The sequence below is a fragment of the Vombatus ursinus genome, unplaced genomic scaffold (genome assembly GCF_900497805.2).
Source record: "Vombatus ursinus unplaced genomic scaffold, bare-nosed wombat genome assembly UNPS02014811.1, whole genome shotgun sequence".
Classification (NCBI taxonomy): domain Eukaryota; kingdom Metazoa; phylum Chordata; class Mammalia; order Diprotodontia; family Vombatidae; genus Vombatus; species Vombatus ursinus.
In genome coordinates, this window is record NW_020954589.1 from 15,200,898 (window position 1) to 15,224,276 (window position 23,379).

The following is a 23,379-nucleotide window of genomic DNA, read 5'->3' on the forward strand; positions in this document are numbered from 1 at the left end:
TAGACTAGATGATCTTTAAGGTTCTTTCCATCCCTAACCCTGTGACCTAGGTAGTTCATGAGACACAAGTGTAATGGTCTTTAGAAATCATTTAGTTCACTCCCTTCATTTTACAGATGAGGAAACTCGACCCTAAACAGATTGATAAGTTCACACAGGTCGGAAGTAACTTATAACTAGAATTTGAACCTAGCTCATCTTAAGTTAGGTGTTTTTTTTCCTACATTGTATGCTAGATTTTGTCTTTAGAATTAATTTATAGCCAGTAGAATTATTTAAAGCCAATAGAGTAATGCACTGAAAAAAAGAATTGAGTTAGCTAAATTTGAATGAGTGCCTTGAACTTCTTCTTAAATAAGTTTTTGCTTTTTAAAATACATTTTTATTAATATCTCTTTTTTTGTACATCACCAAAATTTCCCATGTTATCTTTCCCCCTTCTGGAGAGCCATTCCATCTAAGAAATAGTATTTACTAAAGAAAAAGAAAAGAACAAGGAAAAAAATCAGCCAAATCCATCAATATATCAAAAAAGTTTGAAAATATGTAAAATATATGTACCACATTAGTGGGCTTCTTGAAAGAAGTTGGGATGTGTGGGGGGGTATCTCTTTTAAACCATGGTTATTTTTAATTTTGTGACATTAACTTTTGATTGTTTTTGTAACTTTTAAAAAAATGTAGTGGTAGTAATTGTCTATTTTTTTTCTTAGCCATGCTTGCTTTGTTCTGTATCAGTTCGTGTAAATATTTCCATACTTCCCTGTATTCATATTTGTAATTTTTTTTTTTACAACAGTAACATTCCATTATCTTTATGCTACAATTTGTTTAACCATTCCATGGGTACCTACCTTGTTTCCAATTCTTTGCTATCATAACAAGTGTGGCTGTAAATATTTTGATGTTTATGGGGACCTTCCTTTTTTGTTTGGCTTTGTTATTTTTCTTTTTTTTTTTCTAAACAGTTTCTCTTTTTAAAATACACTTTTATTGATTCTTTTTTTATATACCATAATTTCCCCCAGTATCTCCCTTTCCACTGTTCCAGTGAGTTATCTCATGTACAATAAATAGTATTTAAAGTCAGAGACAAGAAGTGGAAAAAAAGCATATCGAATACTAATACATCGAAAAAGTTTGAAAATATTTGTATTGTATAACATGTAGAGACCCCGTACTATTGCACTGACGTGGGGTCTTCTCATATTTCCTCTTTTGAATGATTCTTGTTTTTTATGCTCATGCGGTATTCATTTTTGAATTTTCTTTGGTGATTCTTTCTGTTTACAGGCATATGTTGGAGATATTGTAGGTTCAGTTCCAGACCACCACCACAACAAAACAAATATTGCAAAAGAGCGAGTTGCATAAACTTTTTTGTTTCCCAGTGCATATAAAAATTGTTTACAGTGTTTTGTAGTCTAATAAGTATGCAATAGCATTATGTCTAAAAAATATGCATATCTTAATTAAAAATACTTTAAAGAATGCCAATCATCATTTGAGCCTTAAGTGAGTTGTAATCTTTTTGCTGGTGGAGGGTCTTGCCTTGATGTTGATGGCTCCTGACTGACTGATCAGGGTGGTAGTTGCTGAAGGTTGGGGTGCCTGTGACAGTTTGTTAAAATATGACAATGAAGTTTGCTGTGTTGACTCTTCCTTTCACGTGAACACTTAGAGGGTATTGTAGGGTAATTAAGTGATGTAATTTCAATATTGTTGTATTTCAGGGAATAGGGAAACCTGAGGAGAGAGACAGATAGGGGAATGGCCCATTGGTAGAGCAATCAGAACACACACATTATCAGTTAAGTTCTCTGCCTTACATGAGCTCTGTTTGTGGTGCCCCAAAACAATCATAATATTAACATCAAAGATCACTGATCATAGATACATAACAGATAAGTAATAATTAAAAAGTGTGAAATATTGCGAGAATTGTCAAAATGTAATACAGAAACACAATGTGAGCACATGCTGTTGGAAAAATGGCCCCAATAGACTTGCTCAGTGCAGGGTTGCCACAAAACTTCAATTTGTAAAAAATGCAGTATCTGTGAAGTACAGCAAAGTGAAGAGCAATAAAATGAGGTATGCCTGTACTTTGTTGTAGTCATTTATATTTTTCCTTGATTCTGCTTATTTTATCCTGCATCAGTTCATGTAGATTTTTCTGTGCTTCTATGAATTCATCCACAAATAATTACTTGCAGCACAGTAATATTCCATTACATTTATGTACCACAGTTTGTCTACCATTCCCCAATGATAGACTTCTCTTTTGTTCCCAATTCTTTGCTATCACAAAAAGTACTATTATAAATATTTTTATATGTATGGGGACTTATCAGAAGAAAGTCATTCCACTGGTATTTATTAAGCTGTGTGCTAAGCACTGTGCTAATACGCATTGGGGACACAAAGAAAGCTGAAAACAGACCCCTGCTGTCAAGAAGCTCCCAGTCTAATGAGGGAGTCATGCAAACTCCTATGTGCAAGTGAGAGATAACATAGGATACATTGGTGGTAGTCTTAGAGGGAAGGCACTAAGATTGTGTTTTTTAATGAATTATTTTGATCACTAATTTAAGAGTCATCGTGGTAGACTTTGTAAATCTTCTTGTGTATATATTTGTATACAAGTATTGAATTATAAATGCATAAAGTTATTCTTGTGTTAAAACAAAGGTATTAATGATAAAACAGTCATTAGAATGGTATTAGTATTGGAAGATCTTAGAACAAGAACATCAAAATATTAAAATCGTTCTAATGATATAAATCTTTTCTTTGTCTTGAAGTTTGAACTTTTCAACCATAGGTCTTAATTAATAAGAGGGTTCTTAGAGAAATGAGTAAAAACTCAGAAATCAAAGAGTACTAGAAATAAAAAGATCTTTGAAATATTCCAGTCTAGCCACGTCATTTTGCAAATGAGAAAAATGAAGTTGTCAGATATTGTCACTTGCCCATCACATAAGTTGTGGAGTTCTGGGATGAGAATCCAGGTTTTGGGCTTTGGTCCATTGCTTTTTCTGTTAAATTGCATGACCTCTTCTAACTGATTAGTCATGTAATGGATAGTCCCAGGAATCCTTAACCAAGTGAATGCTGTGTATCATCATGTTTTTTATTAAAGAATGATTATTCATCTGGGTTGTCATGGCTTTTTGTAGCATCCCAGTGATAGCTTGTTCTTTGTTACCCTTTGGTTTTTGATTGGTATCATTCAGTTAACCCATCCACTAATGGGAAAAACAGTAGAAGGAAGAAAAGTTGAAAATAATATTAATTTATTAATGGTTAGAGAAATGGTGAGAAAGAGAAGCTTATAATTCTTGAATTGGATTTTAGAGAGAAGGAGTTGTAGATTTTAAGTTATTAATATGTTAGTAACTGGAAGTATTCCTTTTGCATAGAAAATGAATAAAAGCTTGTGCTCTGAGAAACTTTTAAAAAAATTACAGATTGTAATTCATGAAATATTTGATTTTAATAATGAAACTTTCCATCAGTAAGAATTTGGGTATCTTTTATGTATCTACCACTGTGTTAGTATTATAAAGGAACAACCCACTTCTCTTTATGTACGGGGTTATTTGTAGTCTCCTAGACATACCCAAAAGGCTTTTTGAGGAAATGATGAATAAAGACCCAGATGGCCTTTCTTTGCAACTTATGTAACTTCTAGTGTCCTATTTGGATGGAAATAAACATCTACGGGCTATAGTTTTTGCTCTTCTGGAATGCCAAATTTCAGCTCAGAGCACATTCTTCAGTGGAGCAATAAACCTTTGAAAATTGCTTTATAATGGAAATGCTGACAGACCATTAACTATAGTGGTGCCAGTGTACTGCTCAGACATATATGAGGTTGTCCCATGTTACTAAATGAGCTGTGTCCTTCCTGTTGTGGCTGGTACTGCTTAGAAGCTGCATGCTATATGTTGTGCCATACAGTTATTAATGAGGAAGCTCAGGCATCACTTTTGACATGGAGGAGAGGGATAATTTTAGAGGGAGAGAGTGGTTTAGGCTGTGCTAGTGCTGATAGCCTGCTTTATATTCACCATACTGGAAAAGGCCCAGGGTAAATTTAACATGATGCATTTAATCACTATTCCAATTACAGTGCCACTGAAGCAGATCAATGTTTTCTTACTACCAATTCATTGGAACTCCTAGGTCATAAAGAATCATTATTAGGCATATTGGAAAGTCTCAGCCCAATAGAATGTGGATTCTGGGATTTTCCAATTGCTCAGAAATAGTAATGGAATGCTATATGGACATACATTCTTCTGTGCATCTTATTAAAATTTAAAGGAACCAGACCTCCTACTTACTGTGAAAATTCCTGGAAAGGCATAGAAAGGAGTGATACAGTCATTTATTATCTAAAGATGTAATAAAGAGAAATTAAAGGAAGGTATGTGTTAGGGTTATTGAAAAAGCTCATGTGCATATTACACATAAATTAATTGTACTAGAAAAGGGTGTAGGCCTTACTTTCAGGAGCTGTGATATTCTTTAAATACAGATAGCAAGGGTACAGCTAAATTTTTAATAAGCAGTAGCATTCCATTAAAACAAATTAAAGTTGACAAACTGCTTGAAGACAGGAACCACTTGTTTCTGTCTCCATCATCTAGCACGGTGCTTTGTATGTAGGTGCTTATTGAAAGGAATTAGAAAGATTCAGATGTGCTGCACTAAAAGCAAGTCTTCCAAACGTTATGAGAAGAATGTGTAGTTTATGTGTTGGCTTGCCTAATCTTTGATCCCTTGCATTAAATGTTATCATTAAATCTGTATACCCCTGTCAGATGGGTCCATTTGTGCCTTTTTTCTTTGGTGTAAGCCTGAAGGATGAGAACTAGCATATTGGCTTGTACTAAAGTACACTAAAGAGAGCAGTCTGTCGCTGACATATACACTATGGGACATTTTATAGGAGAGTATAGGTGCTGCCTAATATCAAACTCAGAAGGTTAGGGTTTCCGTGAGTTTTCCCTACTATCCAATTATCTTGTTTTGGATCTAGCATATACATTATTTTAATACTTCAACCTTTTTATGGTTCATAGGTTTACTGATGTTCCTCAGGAATATTTTGGGAATTGTCATTTTTGAATTTTTATTGACTTTTAAAAAAATCAATGATCTTGGACAGTGGAACTAGAAGGAAAAGTTGTGTTACAGGTCCAGAATGGACCTCTTTGTTTTGAAGGGTTAGCTGTGAACTTGTTGTTTTGGAAAGGAAGTGTATTTTACAGCTTGAAGCGTACCTTTTGGGGGGACAAAGCTTCTGTTTATGTCAGTTATCTCAAAAATGCCAGCAAAATATGTGGTATTATGGTGCTCTCTGAGTTCGTGTTTTACAAGATTTTTTTCTTATGAATTTGGTATTGGAATATTTATATATATACAGAAGAGGATATTTTTGAGGTCTAGCAGCTAAAATCTTTACTGGAAGAAGAAATGCTGGATAAATTTCCCACTTACATGTAAAAAATTTTAGCAGTTAATTTTAAAAATTTTGAGTTCCACGTTCTCTCTTTCCTTCCTGCCCCTCCCCCCTCCTTGAGAAGGCAAGCACTTTGATTTTGATTATATGTGTGAGGTCATGCCAAACATATTTCCACATTAGCCATGTTGCAAAAGAAAACATAAACAAAATAAAACAGTCAAAATAAAGTTTTAAAAAAGTTTGCTTCAATCTACATTCAAAGTTCTTCAGTTGTCTTTATGGAGATAGCATTTTTCATCATGAGTCCTTTGGAATTGTTTTGGATCATTGTCTTGTTCAGGATAGCTAAGTCTTTCGCAATTGGTCATCCTTACAATATTACTGTTACTATGTGCAGCGTTCTCCTCTTTCTACTCTCTTTGCTGTGCATGAGTTCATACGAGTCTTCCTAGGTTTCTCTGAAACTTTCCTGCCAGTCATTTCTTATAACAATAGTGTTCCGTTACAGTCATATATCACAACTTGTCCAGCCATTCCTCAATTATTGAATATCCCCTCAATTTACAATACTTTGCAACCACAAAAAGAACTGCTATAAATATTTTTGTATAAATAAGTCCTTTTCCCTTTTCTTTGATCTTTTTGGGTTCCAGACCTAGTACTGGTATTACTGGGTCAAAGAGTATGCACAGTTTTTGTTTTGTTTTGTTTTGTTTTTTTTTATACGTTGATTTTATTTCTACCTCTTTTTCCCTTTTTTGTCCAAACTTCTTTTTTTATATTTATTTTTTAAAATTAATTTTGATTTATCAATAATCACTTCCATATGTTTTTGAGTTTAAAATTTTTCTCCCCATCCCCACCATCCTCCTCAAGACGGCGCACAATCTGATATAGGCTATACATATACATTCCTATTAAACATATTTTCACATTAGTGATGTTGTAAGTAAGAATTAGAACCAATAGGAGGGAACCGCCAGAAAGAGGAAACAAAACACAACAGAAGAAAAAAAAATAGCAAATAGTATGCTTTGATCTGCATTCAAACTCCATAGTTCTTTCTTCTTTATGGATGGTATTTTCTATCACGAGGCCTTTGGAGATGTCTTAGATCCTTGAATTGCTGAGAAGGGTTAAGTTTATCAATATTAGTCATCGCACAATGTGGCTGTTATTGTGTGCAACGTTCTCTTGGTTCTGCTCACTTCACTCAGCATCAGACCATACAGTCTTTCCAGATTTTTCTGAAATCTGCCTGCTCATCATTTCTTATAGCACAATAGTATGCCATTACATTCATATACCACAACTTGTTCAACCATTCCCCAATAGATGGGCCTCCTCTCAATGTCCAATTCTTTGCCACCACAAAAAGAGCTGCTATAAATATTTTTGTACGTGTGGATCCTTTTCCCATTTGTATGATCTCTCTGGGATATAGCCCTAGAAGTGCTATTGTTGGGTCAAAGGGTGTGCACATTTTTATAGCCCTTTGGACATAGTTCCAAATTGCTCTCCAAAGTGGTTGGATCATTTCACAACTCCACCAACAATGCATTAGTGTCCCAATTTTCCCACGTCTTCTCCAACATTTATCATTTTCCTATTTTGTCATCTTGGCCAATCTGATAGGTGTATGTGGTCCCTCAGAGTTGTTTTGATTTGCATTTGTCTAATCAATAGTGATTTAGAGCATATTTTCATATGACTATAGATGGCTTTAATTTCATCACCTGAGAACTGCCTGTTCATATCCTTTGACCATTTATCATTTGGGGAATGAGGTATGCAGAGTTTTATAGCCCTTTGGGTGTAGCTGCAAATTGTTTTCCCGAATAGTTTTACTAGTTCACAACTCCTCTGGCAGTGCATTGGTGTCCCAATTTTTCCACATCCCCTCCAGCATTTGTCATTTTCCTTTTCTGTCCTGTTAGCCAATCTGATAGGTGTGAGGTAGTATCTCAGAGTTGTTTTAATTTGCATTTCCCTAATCAGTAGTTATTTAGAGTGTTTTTTTTTTATGTGACTATTCATAGCTTTGATTTCTTCTTCTGAAAACTACCTGTTCATATCCTTTGACCATTTATCAATTGGGCTCTTATTTTTTATAAATTTGGCTTAGTTCTCTATATATTTGAGAAATGAGGCCTTTGTCAAGGAAATTTGTTGCAAGTTTTCCCCTCCAGTGTACTGTTTTCCTTCTAATTTGGCTGCATTAGATTTGTTTGTACAAAAGCTTTTTAATTTTATGTAATGAGAATAATTTTTACTTCCTGGAATCTCCTCTATCTCTTGTTTGATCATTAAACTCTTCCTCTATTTATAGATCTGACAGGTACTTTTTTCCATGCTCCCCCGGTTTTCTTACGATATCATCCTTTTATGTCTAAATCGTTTATCCATTTTTACCTTATCTTGGTATGTGGTGTGAGATGTTGGTCTATGGACTAGTTGATTTCTTGAGTTTATTTATGTTCTGGCAAACATTAGACCACTGGCCCTCTCCCAGTACACACTCCATACAGTTCCTACTTTTGTGCCCTTGTTCACCCTGTTTTTTGTTCAGCCTTGAGATCCCAATTCAAATGCTATTTCCAAGAAACGTTCCCTAATTCTGGTTCCTAGTTTCAAATAGTAATGATCTTTATTTGTATTTGACCTTATGTAGAGTACTCTTTGCACATCTCTCATATACTCATATTGTATTGTAGTAATTTGTATTTGTGTCAATTTTATCTCAATGTAACTATGAAGACAGAGACCATATCTCTTTCTCTCTGTGCCCAAGCTTTATGTTCTCTATAGATATTAAATAAATGTTGGTTGAATTGCATTGGATTTTGGAACTTTGTGGCTTGCTGCAATGTTTACACCATCTTGTAGGTTAACTATGGCTAGAATTTTGAAATATTAGACTTTGGCTTTGAATTGGTACCTTGCCTACCATGTGCCCACAATAAACCACTACCTCCTCCACCATTAATATGAGAAGAAAAATAATACTGTCTTATTTACTTTATCTTTGTCATTTTTGTCAGTCTGCCATAATACAGGGAAGTTGTGCTTGGATGCAGCCCTTTGCACAAAAGAAAAAACATTTATGAAATGGTTAACGTCTGCCAACCACTGTGCTTGTAATGGGGATATAAATACAAAATCAAGACAGCAAGAAATAGAGGACATAACCAATCTCAGAAAAAGAAGTTGATCAAACCATAAGGCCAAGTGAATTTTATAATTATTCAAAGAACAGTTAATTCCAATATCATATAAACTGTTTGCAAAAATAGAACGGTACACTAAATTCCTTCCTTGATACAACTATAGTCTTGTTACTTGACCCTAGGTAAAAATGATATGGAGTAAAGAAAACTGTATGCCATTGTATATGTTCGTTGTAATGCATATTCACACAAAAAGTTCAAGTACCGTATTAACCAAGAGGCATCAGTAAAATATCAAAATATTGTACACCATGATCAGGTTGGATTTATACCAGGAATGCATGCTTGGCCTAATATTAGGAAAATTATAAATATATTAATAAGAACAACAGAACAACAAACATCATTTATGAAGAAACAGGTTTTGACGATAATCATTTCTATTAAAAACTAAAAAGTTTATATGAAACTGAAAGGCTTCTTCAGAAACAAAACGAGTGCACCAAGGTTAAGAAGTGCAATAGTTGAATGGGGGAAAAATCTTTGTATCATATTTTTCTGATAAGGGTTTGATATCCATGATATATAAACAATGAATTACAAGGTGGTGCCAAAATCTAAAATACCTCATACCACTTAAGATCTTAAAGCTTAAAACTGCACTAAGACTAAAAGCTGTTCACAGTAATGATCAAGTGATAGAAACAAACATTTCTCAGAATTACACATTAATAACCATATGAAAGAATGTGCTAAATAATTAATAATAAAAAATGCAAATCAATACAACCCTTGAGTTCTACCTAGTACCCTGCAAATTGGCAAAGATGACAGAAAATAGGAATTGGAAAGGTTGTGGGGATGCTAAAATCCAGTGTGTTGGTGGAGCCAAAATAAAATGGGTGGATCCTTTTACCCACTTTTACCTACTGCTACTAGGCTAAGGAAGTCATTAATAAGAAAAAAGTTTTCATGCATACCAAAATATTTGTAGCAGCCCTTTTTGTGATAGCATAGAGTTGGAAGCAAAATAGATGCTCATTGATTAGGGAATGGTGAAACAAATCTTTATGTTATGTGAATGTAATGGAATATTACTATGCTGTAAGAAATGATGATTATGGTGAATAAAGAGAAAGATCTATATGAACCGATGAAGTTAACAGAACTAAGAAAATATGTACAGTGACTTTAAGCATGTTAACAAAAGAACAGCTACAAAATAATCAAAATTGAATGTTCCAAAATTACAAAGATAAGCATGGTTTGAAAGATGAAGTATAAGAAAACACCCCACCTCCTTTGTTTATAGAGGGGGGAGGTCTACTAATATAGAACATTGCACATATTTTCAGACTTTAATGTTTTAATCAGTTTTACTGATTTTTTTCTCCTTTTTTTCTTTATTTGATTTTTTTTTTTGGCTTGGCAGTAGAACAATTTAGATTAATAATATATCGAAACAGATGAATCCTAGTAGCCTAATGTTCAGTAAACCTAATGACTCCAACTATAGGGGTAAGGATTCACATTTAATAAAAACTAGAAAACATTCTGGTAAAAATTAGATTTAGATCAGCACCTCACAGATGGGCCAAGATAAGTATTAAAGGGTTACATGACTTAAATATGAAATGTCACATCATAAACAAATTAGAGAAGCAAGGAAGAAATTACTTTTGGATCTTTGAACAAGAACTATCCACGACCTAACAAAGGATAGAGAAGATCACAGATCATAAAATGGAGAGTTTTAATTACATAAAATTGAAAGGTTTTGCTTTGTCTATTAAAACCAATACAGTTAAAATTAGAAGGGAAGCGGTTAACTGGGAAAAATATTTGCAGTAAATTTCTCTGATAAAGATTTAATATTTACCAAGATGTATATTTCCATTTGTTCTATAATATACATATACTGTAATTGTACATACTATAAAAACAAGGACCATTTCCCAGTAGATACATAATCAGAAATTATGGTCAAGCCATTGTTAAAGGAAGAAATTCAAACTATCAACAGCCATATGAAAAACAAATGACAAAAGGATATGACTAGGCAGTTTTCAAAGGAAAGAAATCTAAGCTCTCAGCTCATGTGGAAAAGCAAATGTTTCACATTGCCTTATAATTAGAGAAAATTGAGGCATTGTTGATGGGTGAATTGGTCCAGCCATTCTAGAAAGTTAATTGAAAAGTATAACCAAAAATTCAATAAAATATGCATGCCTTTTGACCCAACAATACCCTGATGAGGATGTGTATATCCCAAAAAGATTAAAGAAAAAGAGGGGAAAGGCTTATATATACAAAATATTTATAGCCTCTTTTTTTTTTTTTTGCAGTGGCAAAAAAAATAGAAAATAAGAGTTTGCCCACATATTAAGGAATGAGGCTAGATAAATTAAGGTATTTGAATGTGATGAAATACTGTTGTGTCATAAGAAATGAAAACTTTGAAAGACTTAAGAATTCTGATCAGTGCAACAACCAGTTATGATTCCAGAGGACCAGGATGAAAGTGTTACCTGCCTCCTGAAAGAAATTTGATGGATTCAAGATGCCAGATGCAAGATACATTTTTGGACATGACCAGTGCTGAATTTGATTTGTTTGACTGTATGTTTGTTACATTGGTTTTGTTTTGTTTTTTATTTGGGTGTAGAGGAGGTAGGAAGGAGGGAAAAAATGCTAATTGGAACATCCCCTCCCTCCCCCTCTCCATTTAATCATGTTCTTTTTTGTAACCATGGTTGAATTGATTTAATTTAATGACTAATCCCAAAGTGTGTATATGTGAAGTTGCTAGGCAGACGATAATAAGCTTGTGTTGGTTAGACTCTGGTTTCCAGGATAGGATAGAGATTGTTATTATTATTGTTGGATGTTGTTGTTGATATTGGTAGCAGTAGGAGTTGTAATGAATTGCTTCTATTCATCCATATCCTTTCAATTTGTCCTTTATGTGACTGACAGCTGCTGTTTTAGATAAATGTCCAGTGGATCTGAGGTTCACTTTGTGACTGAATGTCTTCACAAAGCAGCTGACAGGCCAATGTAGGAATCTAATGTGTTCTCTTACCTTATCAAGAGTTTACTTCACATGGTTAGTATGCTGTACGTGGCATTGGATCAGGGTCAGCCATTTGAAGGTGAGGAACCAGCACATTAATGGAGTTCCTGTCAAGTTGGTCCTAAGTCTGCTGCTTTTTTTTTAATACTTTCATTTATGACTTTGATGATGAAACATAGAGTATGGTCTTTAAGTAGACCTATAATGTGTAATTGGGTTGGATAGCTATAGGTCAATGGGAAAGTGAATAAAAATTAAGAATTTCTTTGGCAATTTAGAAAAGTTGTAGGATAGAAATAATATAGCATTTAAGAAGAACAGAGATGATAACTTAACAGAAAGAAAACATGAAAATTCGGCATAAGATTATGACTGACTTGGTATCATATGCAGAAAAAAACCCCACAACAGACCATGAATTATATATGATTTGGCAATGCCCTTGCCCTTATTTAACTATGATACTGATCAACAGATAATAAAACATAATTTGAAGAAAAAAACCCCACAAAACAGCCGTGCTGCTTCCTGTTGTGACTCAGGACCATTGATAAAAAATCAAGCAAACAAAAAAATAATCAAATACTCACTGAAAGATTTGGGATAAAGGAAAACTTGATCGATTGAGATATGTAAGTCCATCTGTCTGGAAAGTAATGAGATTAGTGTAGAGAATGTTGAAGGTAGAACTTAAAAGTAATTTTCAAATATATAAAAATTATTTTATAGGTAGTACTTAGTAACTAAACTTTCCTATAAACTCTAGAGAACTTTTATTACAGTAGGAGATGTTTAAGTTAGACATTAGAAAGTAATGATTTGAATGATTGTGATGGAATTAGTGGTATCTAGACAAAAAAGGGTAGTTGGGGGTGGTGGTTTATGCAAAATCTTATGTGGAGTATAGAATCATAGTCTGGATGACCTTTTGAATTCCCTTCAGTGTATGTAGCAACTATACAGAAGATCAGTTTTCCTTTACTACCTTATTTCTCTTGTTTATGTTGATGAATGACCCTAAAGTTTTTGAGAAATGGAAACTTGGTTAAAGTTGAGTCTTGAACTTTTTCATTTCTGTATCAGAATACTTACAGTTGTACAGAGAATTATGGTCTTTTTTCTTGTTCTGTTCTCTGAAAATGAGTACTGAACTTGGCTATCCTCATTTCCTTACTGTATATCAGTTGCAGAAAGGGAATATCAAATGTAGATCATAATAATGTATTCTTTTGTAAAATAGCAACTATTCTAACTATAAAAGTAGGGTAAAGCCCTTAGAATACGTAGTTATTATTTCTTTAACCTCTCCTATATTTAGTGAATGCTCTGGCAATACTTTGATTCTGTTTTAGAAAACAGCACCTATATAAGGCATTGTCGATAGCTGAATTGGTCCAGCCCTTCTACAAGGTTAATTCAGAAGTATAACCAAAAATTCACTAAAATATGCATGCCTTTTGACCCAATAATACCATGATGAGGATGTGAATATCCCAGAAAGATTAAAGAAAAAGAGGAAAAGGGCTTATATGTGCCATTTAATAACTCTCACCCTCTTTGGGATTTTTCCAGGTGCCTGAAGGGTCTTGTACTTTTTAATTTTGTCAGTCTTGAAGGTGTCCTTGGTAGTATGTTTAACCTTGTTCTTGACTATAAAAGTAACTATCATCCTTCAGTTACATGGCTGTCATACAAATAGCTAAAAATAATACCAAAGGTTTACCTTTCATCTCTTACTAAAATTATCTTCTATTTCATCTAATTTTCCATAAATATGGATGTGAGTTCCACTGACAGCAGGCTTAAGTTATCTTAATAATGAAAGGTGATAAATGCATAGCCATCCACTGTGAATAACTACTCGTTGATCCCAGAGATTGTAATGGTTAATTTTTCACTTGAGTGTTAGAGGGAACCCTTCTGAACCTGGGGAGAAGACCTAGTTTAAAATTTCTAATTTAATTCAACAAGCAGCTAGCAATGTACTGGGAATGCAAAGACAAAACAGTCTCTGCCTTCAAGGAGATTACGTTCTTTTGGGAAGTGGTGTGCAGTATGTATTCAGAATACACACGTTCTCTTTTGGAAAGGTTTTGGCTTCGTTCACATCTTACTTAAATGTGACGGTCATTCTAGGCACTTGAACAATACTTGGAAAAAATGCTTTGCATTTTCTTATTCTTATTTACCCTACTCCTGTTTTCAGATTTTCTAACCTTTTGGTTGATAATTTGAATTTTTGTTGTTTGGTAATAGCTTTGCTTAATTTTGTAGTGATTATATGTAAAAAGAATATATCTGCATTGTAGCCAAATTCTGGATTGTTCTCTAATGGGTTAACTTCTTTATTTTGTAGGCTGATATTCTTGCTTATTTTCTTCTTTTTAGAGATACTTTATTAACTGGTTGTAACATCACCACCAGGAAGCTCAGTGGAGAAGGAGAGAAGACTAAGTTCAGATTTTGTCTATTTCAGATTTTTACATAGTGATGCACTGTATTGAATATTTGGGACTCTTGTGGCCAGAGGAATAGAAGGAATGCTTTTTGTCAGTAGTGTTTGTATATTACAGTTATTGTAAATTCCTATAAAATAACATTTTCATTTACATTTATTACTAAATGTTTTTATATGCCATACTTTAGATTTATAAAAGATCTGTGGGGAAAGAGGGTCTTTAAAGTATGTACAGTTATAGTATATGCATATCACAGAACAAATGGAAATATACTAAGTTCTGTGAAGTGTGGCATGTTGTTTTACTGTTACTTGTAGTCTTCTCCTGATCCTTTGATCTCTTCAATTTTAAGTATAGAAAATAACTTTTTTTTGCTTGTTTTAAAATTCAAATATGTGACTTGAATACTTTTCCTTTTTAACATAGCAGTTAATCAGAATTTTTCTCCAAATGGATCATCCAACAAAAAAGTATAGCAGTATTTTTTTGTTTTTGTTACTCTCTCCTCTAGAGAGAAGTTATGCTGAGGTTTTTTACCTTATTGTTAGAGCAACTTAAATCTGCTTAACTAATGTGTTTTTAGTTAGACGTAGTATATTTCCAAGATTTGATATCTGTGCTATTAGACTGTAGGTGTCTTACCTAGAAAACTTTTAAAAGTTCATTTATTTGTTACATGACTTTCTACCACCTCATCCCACCACAATTTGTTGCACAAGCTCTTCACAGTGTTTCTTATTCTTTTCTTCACCAAGCTTGTTGATGGTGATGGCTTACCCTTCCAGACACCTTGTCAGATGGTACTGATTTGAGCTTTTAGTAATTAGTATAGGAAAACAGCATAGGACAAAAACGAACTGTTTTAAGTTTGGATTCAGTTACAGTATAGGAAATTTTAAAAAAAAAATCCACCAAAACACTCCTCAAGGCAAGGCACAAGGCCCTGTATTATAATTCTCAATTCTGATCATCAGCCTCTCTTTTAAAATATAAAATTGAATACCTGATTACAAGATTAAAAAAAAAATTCCTACAAGCCACAATATTTCTTCATCATAAATGTATTTTTTAAAAAACAAAATAAGCTGGAAATATTGAATGTGACCTCTCAGTGCTTAGCATCTGGACAGTATATTCTTTGTATGAGCGGAACCCAATTTTATCAGCTCTTTTTTCCCTTTGGTACTTTTTACTTCTTGCCTTTGTAAAAATAGTCTCAGAGATATCAAATGATGTGTAACATTTCACACAGTGTGGATGAACTATTGAAAGCCTCCTTTGTCATTGCCAGCCACGATATCATCCATTTAAGCTGGCCTTTTCCTTCCTGTCCTGGGGTGGTTAGGGTGCAATGGCTTAGCAGTCATTTACTGCTCCCCAGCATGTTGTTAAGGAAGTAGGCTTTTTAAGTTGCAAGTATAGATAATAGCAGGCAGATTTTCTCTAAAGTCATTCTCACAACGTCACTTAACCTTGAAGGGCCAGGTTCGGAATTTTATTTCTAGGCTTAGGTCTTATTGTATATGTGTGAAAAGACATTATGAGAATTTATTAGTATATTTTACAATTAAAGCTATTTGGATTCCCTTAATGAATTGGGCTTTATGTGGATTGATTCTACATTAAAGCAAACGCATGTTTTCTGAACCAATTACATCCTAAATTTGGGGAAAAAAATTATTCTAGAAGAATATGCTTGATCTTAAAGATGTTTTTACAACCTGACTTAAGGAACTGTCAACTGTCAGTCACTTTAGTCTCATGAGTGATAGATGCTAACTTAACAGAGATTTCTTGACAGCAGCCCTATGAAACAGGTAGTTTAAGTACCATGATCTCCATTTTACAGATGTGGAAACTGAAATTCAAATGCTAAGTGCTAGAACAAGAACTTAAATCTCTTGATTCCACATCTAATGTTCTTTCTGGTTCATTATTTAGTTGTTTTATTACTTAGTTGATATTGGCATTGTTTAATTTTTATCGCAAACCACATGACTTGTGACAGTTTTCTGAACGACATTTGAATATACAGGATCTTTTTTGGCACTGTGCAGAGCAGTGACATTCATGGACCCTGTCTGTGAAAAACTTAATCTCTTTAGTAATTAAACTACAGTCATCACTATGATTTTGGGTTCCTCCTCTCTAACTCTCCAGGGTATGGAGTGAATATACCTTACAAATGTACCTCTTTTGTGTATTATCTTCCCCATTTGAATGGAAGCTCCTTCAGGGGCTTGGGCTCTCTTTTTGTTTGTATTTGTATTCCCAGCTTCTTGCACAGTAGGACCTGGCACATAATAATCACTTAGCAAATGCTTGTTGCCTTCTTATATGCTTATATATAAGTAATATTTGTGAGATTAAGGGGACAATGAGGGAAATTCTACTGTGCAATTTTTTGGGGGTGAAATTCAAGTGTTAAAACTATGGCACTTGGTGACAAATACGAGTTGACGTGAATTCCCTCTGCCTACTCCCCACTATGCCTTTTGGAGCAAGAAACAAGGAAAGTGGCAGGTCTGTCAGTTCCCTCTGGCTCTCTTTGATATTGCTTGGACAGGAGACAAGGACTACATCAGAGCCTGCTTCTCAAGTTATCCTAACAACTAGAAAAATCTCCTTCCTTTGGGAACCCTTTGCCAACATTTGGTTTCTCATTGTCTGTGGGGAACCTCAGAATTCCCATAGAAGTGACATGGAGCTAGCAAGTTCCTGCTGAGGGGATGGAAGTCAAGGTGAACTAAGGGTTTTTTCTCTCAAGTTAACAGGAAGCTGACTCAGTATTTGGGAATTCCTCATAACTTTTGCAACAGTGGAGAATGGAGGAACGTGTGGAAACTTGGTCTTAGAAGAATGAAATTTTTGGCTAGTTCTGTTGTATGTATGTATGTATGTATATGTCATTCTATCTATATATGTGGATTGTTGATCTGTATGTAGGTATTTCTTTCTATGGCTGCAAGGTGACATGGTGGATAGAATGCGAGTCAGGAAAACTCATCTTCTTGAGTTCAAATCTGGCCTCAGACACTTAACTGTTTTGTGATTCTGGGCAAGTCACTTTTGCCTCAGTTTCCGCATGTGTAAAATGAGCTGGAGAAGAAAATGGCAAACCACACTCTAGTATATTTGCCAAGAAAACCCCAAATGGGGTCACGAAGAGTTGGACACAACTGAAAATGACTGAGCAATAACAAAATTTCTTTCTATTTATGTATGTGAAAAGTCCTCAACACTAGGGGGATACAATTAAGACATCTTATCCTTTCTGAATTCCACATGGGCCCTTTTGGTACCACAGAATTTTCAGGAAACTGCATGACCACAATGAATATTGATTATTTACTTGCTTCTCTTTAAATTTTAGCTGTATTGGTTTTGTTTGTGTAAAAACATTAATATATAATCAGAATTGTCCTTTTTATTGTCTGTGATGTTCTATACCCTGCTAGGTCTACTCTTTCCCTATCTATAAATCTGACAGGTAATTTCTTCCTTACTCCTATTTGTTTATGATGTCATCCTTTATATCTAAGTCATGTTTCCATGTGGTGCTTATATTGACATACAGTGTGAGACTGATTTATTAAATAGTGAATTCTTACCTTAGTAGTTGGACTCTGGGCTTTTCAAACACTAGGCTACTGTGTTTGTTCGTTTCTGCATATTGTGTACCTAATATGTTTCACTTATAAAAATTAAACACAAAATAGAAATCCAGAAAATCAAAGAAGAGATGAACAAAATTGAAAACAAAAAACCCATTAAATCAATAAAACCAGGAGGAGGTGGTTTTAAAAAGTAATAAAAAAAACCATTGATTAATTTGATTTTTAAAAAGGAGGAAAACAAAATTACTATTGTGAAAAAAATGAAAGGTGAATTATCACCAAGTTAAGAAGAAATAATAGGAAATATTAGCATTTTTGGCCTAGTTATATGCTAATTAAACTGACAGTCTAAATGAAATGGTTAAATATTTACAAAAATATAAAAGCCCCAGGTAAACAGAACAAGAGCTTAAATACCCAGTGAACAAGCCCTGAATGAGCTCCCAAAAGAGGGGAAACACCAAGAACAGATGGATTTACAAGTGAACTCTATTAAACATTTTAAAGAAGTATTAATTCCAAAATTACAAAAGTTATTTTAAAAAACAGAAAAAAGAAAAGATCCTTTCAAATTCCTGTTTGTGGAATAAATGTGGTTTTTGATAACTAAACCAGGGAGAATCAAAACAGAGAAAGAAGCCTATAGAGGAGTATCCATAATGAATCTCAGAAAATTTTAAGTATTTTATTAACAAGAAGACTACTGTAATATATCAAAAAGATTACATACTTTGACAGGGTTGGATTTATACTGGAAATGCAGGGTCGGTTCAATATTAGGAGACATAATTGACCGTATTAATAACAGCAACAAAAATTATGATTTTATCAATAGATGCAGAAATAGTTTTTGGTAAGCTATAACCCATTCCTATTAAAAACACTTGAAAGCATAAAAATAAATGATTCTTTCCTTAATTTAATAAATATTATCTATCTAAAACCAAGAGCCAGCACTATGTAGTATGAGGATAAACTAGAGGTCTTTCTAGTGAGGTCGGGGTAACGCAAGGATATCCATTATCACTTTTATTATTTGCTAGAAATTCTAGCTATAATGATAAGACAAGAAAACTAAATTGAGGGAATAAACATAGCCAAATAGTCAGTCAAACATTTATTAAGCGCCTACTAGGTGCCAGGCACTGTCAGTATTGGGGATACAAAAAGAGACAAGATAGGCCTTGCCTTAAAGGAGCTTACAAGAGGAAAGAAAATACTGATTTTTGCAGTTGCTATGATGGTTTACTTATAGGCTCCTGGAGAGTCAACTGAAAAATTAATTGAAATAATTAACTTGAATAAAATTGAATGATATAAAATAAACTCACATAAATCATTAGATTTTGTATATTGCCAGCAAAACCTAGAAGAAAGATATAGAAAGAGAAATTCCATTTAAAAAACTCTAAACTGTATAAAATACTTGGAAATCTAATTTTCCTACATAGGAATTATATGAATACAATTACAAAACACTCTTACACAAATAAAGACAGTTCTAAATAATTGGGGAAGTATTCACTGTGGGAATAGGTTGAGCCAATAGAATAAAAATGACAATAGTATTTAACTTATTTATAGCCACACCAATCATGCTACTGAAAGATTGCTTTATAGAGGTAGAAATATAAATATGAGATGGACAGTAAAAATATGACTTTTTATTTTCACAGTTCTAATGTTATGGTTTAGATCTGGCAAACAGCATGGTAGGGCAGAATTTTGTGGCTTAGAGTGAATATCTCAAGGTAACAGTGGATGGCCATTTCTTGCTAGGCCAAGTGGACCACAGGCTCACAATTGGAACAAAATAATATACTGCTGATTTATTCGTTAACAAAAGGAGGTTTCCTTAGCCATAGGAGGAGAAAATCCTTCATGGGAAAGTACAGGATATTCATCAAAGAAAAAGCCTGGATTCAGATGAGCATAATTCTCCTGTTTCTGTGTTAGTCATTCTTAAGTAGTCTGTAACCAGTCCCTTAAGTCCTTGGTATTTTAGGCAGTGCCTTGGATAAAGTGCCAGACCTGGAGTCAGGAAGACTCATCTCCCTGAGTGCAAATGTAGCCTCCCACACTACCTGTGTGACCCTGGGCAAGTCACTTAAGCTTGTTTGCCTCTATTTCCTGATCTGTAAAATGAGCTGGGAGAAGGAAATGGCAAACCATTCCAGTGTCTTTGCTAAAGGAAGACCCAAATGGGGTTATGAAGAGTCCAGCACAAGTGAAATGACTCTAGGGTCAACAAAAAAGGACTGTGGGAGCTTTCCATGTTACTGAAGCCTTCCATATGTGTTATATATCCTCCTTTATAATGCTAGCTCCTTGAGGGCAGAGATTGTCTTTTTTTCTATATCTTCATTGTTTAGCACAGTACTTTTGCACATAATAAGCACTTAACAAATGCTTTATTCATTAATTTGCATAATGAATTATGTGGATAGGGAGAGTAGTTCTGGTATTGTGTGTATTTGTTAGGGACTGAGGTGGGGTTAATTTAGGGATAACTTCCTGAAGGATAGAGGTTTTATATTTTTTATATTGTTATTATTATTTTTTTGTGAGGTAATCAGAGTTAAGTGATTTGCCCAGGGTCACACAGGGTTTTAAATTTTTTAAATCAAATTTATGGGAAGGATATAATGTGACAATGCCCGTCTTCATTTGAAGAATAACATAACTGCGTGTTTAATTTTTCTATTAAAATAAGTTTTTATATTTAATTTTTTCAATTTTAATGCATGTACAGTTATAAGGCAAATTTTGCCTGTTGTGCAATCAGCTAAGAAGAAGGTTGAGGAGAGATAATGTGATATAGTGAAAGACAATGATGAACATGTAGTCTGGGAACTAGGTTTGAATCCTAGACTTTGTTCTTTACCACCTGTATCTTTACCACATTCTGGGCTGCTCGGCCTCAGTCCCTTTTTCTTCATTTATAAAATGAAGGCATGAGATTAGTCAGTTTTTAAGTTCTAAATCTGAGATGTGATTAGACTTGAGGGCTAGTTTTGGCCCCCCTCATTCAAAAAGGGTCATAAGGAAGAACAGGTTACAAGAAGACCATCATTTTTAGAATGAGAATTAGAAGAATTAGACACTCAGGTTGAGAGTTTGGAAAGCATTGTATTTGATCTAATCGGGATAGGGAAGGGCAGGTGTAGAGTTGTGATATGTTCAAAGTAGCGGAGATGGAAAATAACTTTGCAAGAGAAGAGAGAGGATGTCCAGAAGAAAGAAATGGCAGTAATTTTGTAATGATAAAACCTTGAGATAGAGAGAAAGGTGTAGATTTGGCTATTTTGTAGAGGAGAAAATCCTATTGTTTGGCAAATGAATAAATACATTTAGAAAGCAGAAGTGAGAAATTCTGAATCCAGTGAAGATCTTAACCTTTATACAAGTCTCTAAAAGGGACTGGAAAGGTAATCTTTCCTTTTGGGTTTTAGTTATGACATTTGTGGTTTCTAAGTACAGAAAACAGTAGTTCCTTAGCTACTGTGATAATCAAACAGACTCTTGTCTTCTTATTTGATGTCTTTAAATTTATTGAGAATTGTTGGTTGTCTTTTTTGAATCCCTAGCTAATTAAGCTACTAGTTAGTTATGCTTTAGAAAAGGATTGACTAACAAGTCTGGGGGGGGGGGGAAGGAAAATAAAACGTTTTCCTTTGCCCTGACTAGTGACTTGTTTTTTGTTTATTTAGTCCAGATGCCTGGCTAGTAAATATTTTGGATACCTACCCTTCAAAAATCCCCTGTATATGGATTAGAATGATACTGAATTTTTAGCTCTTTTCTTTTTTTCTTTTTTTTTTGCCCCAGGTCCAGCAAGACTATGAATCTCTGTTCCAAATGCTTTGCTGGTAAGTGCAGTAAAAGGCGGTTTTTTTGTTGTTGTTGTTATTGTTTTTGTTTTTGTTTTTTAATTTTGTTGTTTTTAGACAATTTAAGTCATATGGTTGGCACCTCCTTTGGGTATATGCATGGGGTTTTGTTTTCTTAGTGTTTGTGTGAAATCAGATTATCCTCACTTTGGTGCTTCATTAATTTGCTTAGTATTGTTGAAACAATCTACAATGTGCGTAATATAAGATCCTCTTGTGTATATGGACCAATCAAGTTTTACTCAGAGTTTACAGATGTCTGATATGACCCTGAACTGTAAAACTCTGTTTTAATATGGCAATATTTTCAGTCCTTCATCCTGGTTTGAATAATTAACTCCTTAATGAGGAATGTTGCCTTCCCACATAGTAACTCAATATAAATGATTTTGTAATCTGTAAGACTTTGATCTTTCAAATTCTAGAGTAAACACCATAATGAAATTTACTTTCCATGGTTGTTCCAATTTAATTTAAACGAGTAGACTTTCTACTGACATACTGTATTATATGATCATGAGCAAGTAATTTCCCTCCTCTGGGCCATTTTCCTCATTTATTAAAAAAAGGGAATTGGATAAGATAGTCTTTAAGGTTCCTTTAAGTTCTAAAACTGTCACCAAGAAGGTCTTCATATCCAGTGTTGTTAACCTGAGAGAGTCTAATTGGACTAAAATTATTTTCGTTCTTCAGCCACTTCATTTTCACTTACTTTTAATTGTATTTTTTGGACTCCCCATAAGAAAATAATCTCAGTATTCCATTGTAACCTTGGAACCTCTAGAAGTCAATTGGTCAATAATTCTTTATTAAGCATCTACTTTGTGCCAGGCACAAAAAAAGGGGGGGGGATGCACAGAAGGGCAAAAGACAGTTCACTCCTTCAAGGCTTACAATCTAATGGGGTAGACAACAGGGGAACAAATTTATACAAATAAGCCATATATAGGATAAATGAAAAGTAATTGAAAGAGGGATGACACTGGAATTAAGAGGGGTTGGGAAAGGTTTCCTGTAGAAGATTTTGATTGGGACTTGAAGGAAGCTTGGGAAGCCAGGAGATGGAGATGTGGAAGGAAAGCATTCCAGGCATGGAGAGGAGCCAAAGAAAATTCCTGGAGCTGAGAGATAGAGTGCCTTATTTTTGGAACAGCTAGGAGGCTTGTGTCACTGGATTGAAGCACATATGTTTGGGGAGCAAGGTGTAAAAAGACTGGAAAGGTAGGAGGGAGCTAGGTTGTGAAGGGCTTTGAATGGCAAATAGAGAATTTTGTGTTTGATCTTGGAGGAGTTAGGGAGTCAGTAGAGTTTATTGAGTAGGGGAGTAGTAGCATGGTTGGACTTGTGAAATAGGCAAATCACTTCGGTGACTGAATGGAGGATGGATCAGAATAGGGAGAGATTTGAGGCAGATAGGTTGACAAGCAGGCTATTACAGTAGTCCAGGCATGAGGTGATTAGGGTCTGCACCAGGGTGATGGCAGTATTATAGGGAAGGGGTGATGGTAGAGAAATGTTACAAAGGTGAAATTGATAGGCATTGGCTGCAGGTTGGGTATGGGGGTGGAGAGTAAGGATGTGAGGAATTGAAAAATGACACCTAGGTTGAGATGCTGAAGGACTCAGGATATTGGCGCCCTCAACGATAATATCGAAGTTTGGAAGCAGGAATGGTTTGAGTGAAAGATAACGGGCTTAGT

At 34.4% G+C, this 23,379-nt stretch overlaps 1 protein-coding gene across 1 annotated transcript in view; it reads left to right on the forward strand.

The window, feature by feature from the left end:
• ZFAND3 (zinc finger AN1-type containing 3) overlaps positions 1-23,379 on the forward strand; it is a 327,266-nt gene that overhangs the window by 61,705 nt on the left and 242,182 nt on the right. Inside the window, exon 2 of the mRNA XM_027876532.1 lies at positions 21,618-21,658. Within this exon, the coding sequence (XP_027732333.1) occupies positions 21,618-21,658 (41 nt within the window). The remainder of the gene's footprint in view (positions 1-21,617; positions 21,659-23,379) is intronic.